The sequence below is a fragment of the Littorina saxatilis genome, linkage group LG4 (genome assembly GCF_037325665.1).
Source record: "Littorina saxatilis isolate snail1 linkage group LG4, US_GU_Lsax_2.0, whole genome shotgun sequence".
NCBI classification, from domain to species: Eukaryota; Metazoa; Mollusca; class Gastropoda; order Littorinimorpha; family Littorinidae; genus Littorina; species Littorina saxatilis.
The window spans coordinates 50,773,304-50,781,930 of NC_090248.1; the positions used below are offsets into that span (position 1 = coordinate 50,773,304).

Below are 8,627 nucleotides of genomic sequence, written 5' to 3' on the forward strand. Positions count from 1 at the left end.
ATAAAAAGAATTTTCTCTGCACTTTTAGTTTTAAAGTAGCGAAGTGTAGGCTGACTCATGCAATCGACGCAGAATCGGTTATTATCTGCCTGGGGTTGAAACTACGCACGATAACCTTTCTAAACGTTTTTTTCCCCATTCGTAATGGACACTGTGAAATGCCATATTGGTGTAGATTTATAGGTAATTGATTTGTAATGAATTCAAAACTACATTTCAAAGGCAATATTGATCACAACTAATGTTTGTTTGTGTATGTATATGTGCGTGTGTGTGTGTGTGTGTGTGTGTGTGTGTGTGTGTGTGCGTGTGTGTGCGTGTGCGTGCGTGTTTGTGTGTGTGTGTGTGTGTGTGCGTGGGTGTGTGTGTGTACGTGCGTACGTGCGTGCGTGCGTGCGTGCGTGCGTGCGTGCGTGCGTGTGTGTGTGTGTGTGTGGAGTAAGAAGTAGAAAGAAAAACCTATATAACTATTAAGAGCTATGTCAAAGGAGCACACATGCGTTCGTTAACAATGCAACAGTCCACTTAACTAATCGTGAGTTCTGCCACAATGCTGTACTCACGATGCTAAATACCAAAGAAGACTTTTTGATGTTGACTTTTGACATATTTCAGGCGCTAATTCCGCACTCCGACACACTCTTACTTCTTTTGATGAACGCATCAAACATCAGCCATTTTGAGTCTTGGCCGAAGAAATCATTTTACTCCACCATTGTGAAACAAACTAATTCCAGATGCGTGCGGGAAAAAAGGTCACGCAGTGCCACCTACGAGTTGCTTAAAAGTTACTAAGAGTTATTCTAGGCGTCCCCGAGGACGCCTAGTAATTGGGATCAAGTAAGTGTTGCCTATGTACAGGATAACTCTGCGATTGCCTATGGGACACTGCCACATTTACGTCTTGAGTTACTGCCCTTACTACTATCAAACCGAAACTTCGTCGATAGAGACATCACCTGGGCCAGGGGTGATAAATCTCTATCGACGGAGTTTCGGGCTGTTGTGCGTGCATAGTACCCGCGTCGGACACGGAGCCGTCTTGGAGCCTCTACTTTTTTTGTTGTTGAGACATCGCCTGCAAAAACTCCAGATACATTATTGTGTGATTCTAGGCGTCCCCGAATTGTTGTTGTTGCCATAGTTTACGTTTAGAGCTACTGCCCATACGCCGAGGCCATGCAAAGGATTCTTTTAAGGCCAGGGGCTACACACGTCTGAAGTCAAAAATCGTGTTGTGTGTTCAAGTGGTCAGTTTTGAGATTTTGACATATGTATACCAAATAATCCTTTCTAATTCAGGTTCAACCGATGTTTTTCACATAAAACACTTATATTATGCAAAATAAAGGTGTTTCAAAACCAACTGTGTCAAGAATTTATTTTCATTGTGTGTTGAAATGCCAAAAATGCATTTGTTTGACTGTTAGTTACGCCAAATTCTCCCAACCCCGTTCCGACATGACGTGACACATACCGTGGGATTCAGCATTCTCTCCCCTTTCCCGCTGTCATTCTCTCTGTGAATGAACTGGCCAGCACGCTAACTTCCATATAAAGAGGAACGCGTCACACGAGAGCTTGTGATTGGCCTAGATCGGTCACGTGACCAACTTTCACTTCGCTACGCCAACTTCCGGCATTTTGGAAATTGGTCATTGCTGTCCGAAGTTCATCGAAAATATCGGAAAACATGGATACAAACGCTCAAGATTTGCAAGATTTAGTGCCAGACAGGACTCCGCTTAATCGGGGAAAACGTTCACGCAAGCAGCAGTGCAAAGAAGCAGCCAAGGCTCGCTGGCAAGCGAAAAATGCTGACGAGAACACGATGACGATCGCTTGCTGATGACAACCTTTACCAGCTGAACAACCGTGTACTGCCAGACGAAAACTGGATGTTATGAAAGACTACGTTGCTGCAGCTGACGAAACGGACAGTGACAAAGAGCGGTGCTTCATTGAGTTGAAAAATTTGAAGTCTCTGTTTTCGGCGGTCGCTTGTGGCGAGTGTGGTGGGACCCTGTCGGTGTGCTTTGGTGACAAGATGGGATATTCAAGAGAAATAAGACTGGCTTGTGAGGTATGTAAACTCATTTTATAATTACTATTTTTTTGTATTGTATTATTTTGCCTTGTTAGTTATTACCAGCTCTCCCAAACTGAGTCTCTCTCTCTTGGAATTTTTCTGATTGAGTTTCAGTTGTCACTGTCAGTGTGGGGAAAAAAACTACATAATCTGAAAGCTGTAAGCCCTGATGATAATAGTATTACAAAGGAAATATATTAGTGATTATTATCAGTGCTCTTTTTCTCTCCCACTCTCTCTTTCTCTCTCTCTCAAACTCTCTCTTGCTCTCTAGCTTTTTTGTTGTTACTAATCTAATTTGTTGTTTTTGTATTTACCAGGATTGCACCTTCACGAAGCAGCAGCATTCATGTAGCCGACTTGATGGGAGCAACAACATTACTATGGGGTTTGACGTCAACAACTCCATTGTCATGTGCTTCAACGAGTTAGGATGTGGCGAGGCAGCTCTTCGGAAGTTCTCTGCCATCATGTCGATTCCAGGATTGTCGCACAACACCTATCGGCGTATCTCCAAGAAGGTGGGTGGTGCACACAGAGAGGTGACTGCAAATGTCTTGCAGGCAGCTGTTCAAGCTGTGCATGATGCCAATGCACATGGCGACCCGGACTTTGACAACGGTGACAACAGTGACGAAGATGGTGACGCAGAGTGTGCAGCTAATGATGGTGACAGCAGCGACTCTGCAAATGTTGACAGTGACGACGACAGTAGTCATAGTGGCTCTACTGCTAGCACAGCAAGAAGAGACAGTGATGATGAAGGTGAGGGTCGGCATTGATGGTTACATCGGTCACGAACATTTGCCAACAACTGTTGTTGGACATGCTGTTGAAATAGAATATTTTTTCGACATGATTAATGGACACACTAACCCCGCTTACTTGCCTGCTAATGTTGTCAGTGACCAAGGCTTTCATTTGACTAATCTAGAAGAGGGATTGCATCAGGCTTTTGCTGTGTCAAACTACATCCTTGCAACATTTCAGGAATCGACCATTGCCATTCACGGTAACCTGGATAGTCAGTGTTTTTATTTGTTTGATTCCCATGAAAGAAACAGAAATGGCGATCATTCTTCAGGTGGTGCTGCTGTTTTGATGTCATTTGATTCTTTTGCAGATTTGACTGTTTTTCTAGAAACACATTATCAATGCTTAACCAATTAACACCTGTTCATTTTTCTTCAAGTTCTATCCAAACTTCTGCTAGTCAATGTGGACAGAACAAGCTTGGTTCATTCAAACCAGGTCATTCCAGTATGCCAACAGATTTTTGTACTTCAAATCCAGTCAGTACTGCTAGTACTATTAGTATTAGTGACACTGACAGAGATCAAAAAGAAAAAACAAATCAGCGCAAATGTACCACTTCATCTAAGACTCCTTTGAACATGAAAGGGAAATGTGCCACTGACAGTGACAATGTTGGGATTGAATTGAACCCACAACAGCCTAATTCTTTGTCAGACATTTTTGTTGAACAGGAAAGTATGTCTGTGTTTAACAATGGGCGGAACATGGAAGAAGCTTTTCTACATGCAAATAGTACTTACACTGAATTGAACATACAGGATGTTTGTGAACTTGAACAAAGTTATTTTCCTGGCTTGAGTATGGAGGACATTTCGGAACAAGATCTCACTTGAACACGCTTATTTCCCTGAGTCACGCACCAGTCATTCATGTGGAAATGTTTCTATGATACACACAGCAACAGCTGAAAATGAAATTGATGCTGATGACAACTGTCATGCTCGTGCTGATGTTGACATCAACCTTGGACTTGAACCTGAACACAATTTTTGTTTTTCGCAAAGAGCACATGCTATCAGGGATGTCGTTAGGTGTCGGACATCGGACATTTATTGATGAAAATCCCCAAATGTCCGATTCACATTGCCGCATGTCGGTCAGATGTCCTATCGTTTTAGCCTGAGCGTGGTCATTGTCCGATATGTACTCCATTCCTTCGGACAGCGCGATATTCGTTAATTTTCATTTCAAGATACAAATCTTCTAAAAGACCGAACGCTCTCGTGTTCTGCTGACACTGAAGTTGCCAGTGCCGCGTGCGGATCTTTTCTTTTGTCGGGAATTCCCGAACCGTTTGCGGTATGCGCCGTTTGGGTATTTATAACCGTCTCGGTGCAGCGCACTGATCTAAAAATAGTGGATTATTTTTAGAATAGATCAGTGCATGCTACAGGAGTACGGGAGACAACTCCAGCGGCTCTGAAGTTGTTCATGTTGGTTTCTTTTTTGTGGTTTTTTTGAAACAAAACAAATACAACATTATACGCACACTGTGTTGATGTATTTACTATATTATGTGTGTGTTCTACAGCGCGCGCGCATGGGTGTGTGTGTGTGCGTGTGTGTGTGGGCGCATGACTTTGGAACAATTCCATGGAATGTTATAAGCTGTTTGCATAGGTGTCAACCTATACGGTTTGGCCGTATTGCTGTACGGGAAAAATGCATTTTTTACCCAATACGGTGTATAGGAAAATCTATACGGGCAAAAGAAGAATATACGGCGAAAAGAAAAAATTACAGCAAAGTTAAAATGAATGATAACAATGGAGATTGAGAGACAACGATCGACGCTTTCATGCAGACGACTCTCAAACGTTGTCATTGCGCATACTCAGACTCTTTTTCCACTTGACTTCCTATAAATCACTTCCGGTTTCCGGTACATTCTGGCTCCGCTTGATTGGAATCCGGGCGATCGCCCGGGTGCGCCCGGGTGAAGTATTTTCAATCAAGTACAATCGGGTCATCAACCGGCTTAAGCCGGCGGGCTAGCCCGGGCTAGCCCGCCTCGCCCGACCAAAACACATCGGCTGATGCGAGATCAAAATGGCCGCCACGGGTGGAAAGTAAGTGAATCTTTTACTTCTGAAGAGAAAGTTGTACCTTCAGGCCGTGTTCACGCTTCTGTGCTTAATTATTGGGTTGAATCTAAGTACTCGTGATTGTTTAAAGTGTGTTTTGGGGCTTAGATAGGATTCATTGAAGTAATTTCAAGTGAAGTTGAATGTGAATCGATGACGATTCCATGCAGATGACTTGTCAAATGACAAGATCACAAGATTCGAAGCTTTTGACCAGTCAGCCAGTCCCTTCAATTGGTCAATATCTTGCAAACCATTTCAACCGGAGATCAAACATAATTATGTGTGACTTCCAATATATATGTGTGACTTCCAAGCATTCACACTCCATATTGTAGGCGTACTCCGCATCACTATCATCACTAAAGAACAACTCGTCCAACAGCAACAAATTGGCAGCCATGTTTATGGCCCGATTGCGCTTGATTGGTACTTTAGATCAAATCGCCCGCGTCACGTGGCGGGCGATCGCCTGGTCGCCCGCTTTGAATCCCAATCAAGCGGAGCCACTATCAAGCGTCGATCAACAAGCATGGCATCGCAAAGTTATCCTCCAGCTAAAAAGCTGAAAACTACATCGCAAAGTGGATCCGGACGACATCTTAAAGAGTGGGAGAGCCCAATTTTTAACAACGGTGCATACGCTGGATGGATTAAATCTTCATCAGAAGGCCCAGACTACTCGTTTTGTGTCCCATGCAGGAAACATGTGAAAGTGCGTGCCTCTGGATTTTACGACCTGAAGAGCCATTTTTCAACTTGTGGGCACAATACAATTTTATAAGGTCTTGAGCTGTCTAATAAGGTTTTGGAAGGCCTCATATAAGGGCAACACCAATGATAGGTTGACACCTATGTGTTTGGCGCAAATTCATAATGTCCTATGAAACTTTCTGAAAGCGGTCAAATGTCCTATTGATGCTGAAGAACTCAGGACATTTGTCCTATAGGTATGAATTTGTAGCAACATCCCTGTGCTATTGAAGCAACTGTAAATGTTTCATCAAGACTGCCTGTCCATGATTTCATCAATGTTGAACACTCTTTTTCACAGAAAGACAGACGAAAGCGACGCCGTGTTTCCAAAACTAAAACTACAAATGTTTCTCTTGACAGTGCCAACTCGCATGTCCATGATTTCATCAATGTTGAACACTGGTATTTTTCACAGAAATGGATGGCGCAGACTAACATGAACATGTGCTAGAAAAATAATGTAAAATGTTTAAATATAATCTAATGTCAGTTGTGGGCAAACACTTAGCCAAAGTTAAAACGTGACCTCAAAAATGGGGTAATATAAATATGCAAAAACTTAAAAAATATATCAATATGTGATGTCATGTTAAAGCTGTCTGCAAGCAGATTTCTACACCTTCTCGTGTCATGGCCTATCCGATTCCTTATATCTCAAAGTGTCTTCCACTTAATTTTCAGCCCCCTAGAGCAAGTCATTTGGCTGCAATCAAAGGAAACAACAAAAGCAACGAAAAAGTTTTTATTTTACTGCGTTTTAGTGAAACATGCAGCCAATAAACACATATTCACTTGCAAAATTATACAACAAACTGTATCAATACATGTTTGTCACATTGCATTCCAAAAAAATTATCTACGATACCAAACCTAGAAAATAAACTGTACTTACATGTATGCGCGTCTATCTAACCGCACCTGGGATAACTGCAGTGAGTCGTCAAAAATAGTGTTTTTTCTGTGCGTTTTTTGCAAATAATGCAATAACAGCACACACATTTGCTTGCAGAATTAAACAACAAATTTCACTGATAAGTGATAGTGATACATGTTAGTCATTTTGCATCCAAAAAGAATGATCTACGACTCCAAACTTTGAAATATAAACTGCACTTATATTAAAATATTCTGTCAACACGTACTTCAGTTTAAGGCCTAAGTACTTAAGCATTTAGGGTCGAATCTACTTCCGCTATATTCGAAAGGGTGTGCTTGCCAGCTTCTTTAATGCAAAAAATTGAAAATATTATTCATGACGTTGCATTAAAAAAAAAAAAAAGCTTTCAAATCTTAGAATGTCACTTCATGTTTAGACAAAAACTTCAAATTGTTAAAACATGTCATTTTGGGGGGGGGGGGGGGGGGGGGGGTAAAAACTTAAAAAATACTGAAATTTCATGTTGCAAATGCCTTAGTGGGCAAAAACTAAAAAATGTTAAGGTGTGACTTTATTTAGGCACATTTCAACTCGCTTCTCATCAAGGATAGCAAAAATGTGATTCAAAAATTTTCTTATTTGTATATTACACTATTTTTTTCCGATCAAATTAATTATTACAAAAATAGTCTAAAGTGACAAACTATGAAAATCATGCATTTAAAAAAAACCAAAGCTTTTAGAGCTTTCTGATGTCGCTGTAACACTTAAAGCTGCCAGCAAGCAGATTTCTACACCTTCTTGTATGATGGCCTATCCAATTCCTTATATCTCAAAGTGTCTTCCACTTTTTCAGCCCCGTAGAGCAAGTCGTTTGGCTGCAATCAAACTTTCAAAGCAAACAATAAAAGCAACGAAAAAGTGTTTATTTTACAACGTTTTTGTCAAACATGCAGCCAATAAACAAATATTCACTTGCAAAATTATACAACAAACTTTTTCACATTGCATTCGAAAAAAATTATCTACGATACCAAACCTAGAAAATAAACTGTACTTACATGTATGAGTGTCTATCTAACCGCACGTGGGATAACTCTGCAGCAGAGCGTATATTGCACGCTCTGCTCCGCAGTGAGTCGTCAAAAATAGTGTTTTTTTCTGTGCGTTTTTTGTAAATAATGCAATAACAGCACACACATTTGCTTGCAGAATTAAACAACAAATTTCACTGTTACATGCTAGTCACATTGCATCCGAAAAGAATGATCTACGACTCCAAACTTTGAAAATAAACTGCACTTATATTAAAATATTCTATCAACCCATACTTAAGTTTAAGGCCTAAGTACTTAAGCATTTAGGGTCGAAACTACTTCCGCTATATTCGAAAGGGTGTGCTTGCCAGCTTCTTTAACAAAAATATATTCATTTTGTCAAAATAACATGGACGCCTGTTCATTTTGAATGAACATTTTTCTTGTCTAACTTGGCTTTATCTACCAGTCAAATCGTGCCAGAGACGCCAAACGACATTTTTTTAATTTCCGGACGCACTCAAGAGCCTAGTGCTTATTCTCTTGACACGTAACGAAATAGGTCTGGGAAGGAAAAAAAGTATAGTAACTGTGTCCGCTTCTATGCAGGAAACTGCTGAGTGGTGTTTTTCGCGAGGAAGTTCGTCCATTACAGTCGCTTTTATGTGTCGGAGTGGTTTGACACAGAAACATGTATGTTGAGAATGTGCGGTATCATGGGTGGGGGAGCTGTTTCATAGAGTTGAGGATGGGATCGACTTTTGTTTCAGCTGGACGGTTGTTTTTTACATGTCCCTTCAGCTGGGATGAGTCGATGTTTGTCGGTTGTGATGTTTGTTTGTTTGTTTGTTTGCTTAACGCCCAGCCGACCACGAAGGGCCATATCAGGGCGGTGCTGCTTTGACATATATAACGTGCGCCACACACAAGACAGAAGTCGCAGCACAGGCTTCATGTCTCACCCAGTC

At 41.2% G+C, this 8,627-nt stretch overlaps 1 protein-coding gene across 1 annotated transcript; it reads left to right on the forward strand.

Annotated features, from left to right (window-relative positions):
• The first annotated feature begins 802 nt into the window (after positions 1-802).
• LOC138965017 (uncharacterized) lies at positions 803-4,393 on the forward strand. Its single transcript, XM_070337142.1, has 2 exons — positions 803-2,083; positions 2,410-4,393. The coding sequence occupies exons 1-2, from the start codon at positions 1,904-1,906 to the stop codon at positions 2,869-2,871; spliced, it is 642 nt and encodes a 213-aa protein (XP_070193243.1). The 5' UTR covers positions 803-1,903; the 3' UTR covers positions 2,872-4,393.
• Positions 4,394-8,627: the final 4,234 nt, after the last annotated feature.

Coding starts and splice junctions, on each gene's coding strand:
- LOC138965017 (XM_070337142.1), top strand. CDS start 1,904: ATGAAAGACTACGTTGCTGCAGCTGACGAAACGGACAGTGACAAAGAG. Junction 2,084..2,409: donor AAATAAGACTGGCTTGTGAG/GTATGTAAACTC, acceptor TGTATTTACCAG/GATTGCACCTTCACGAAGCA.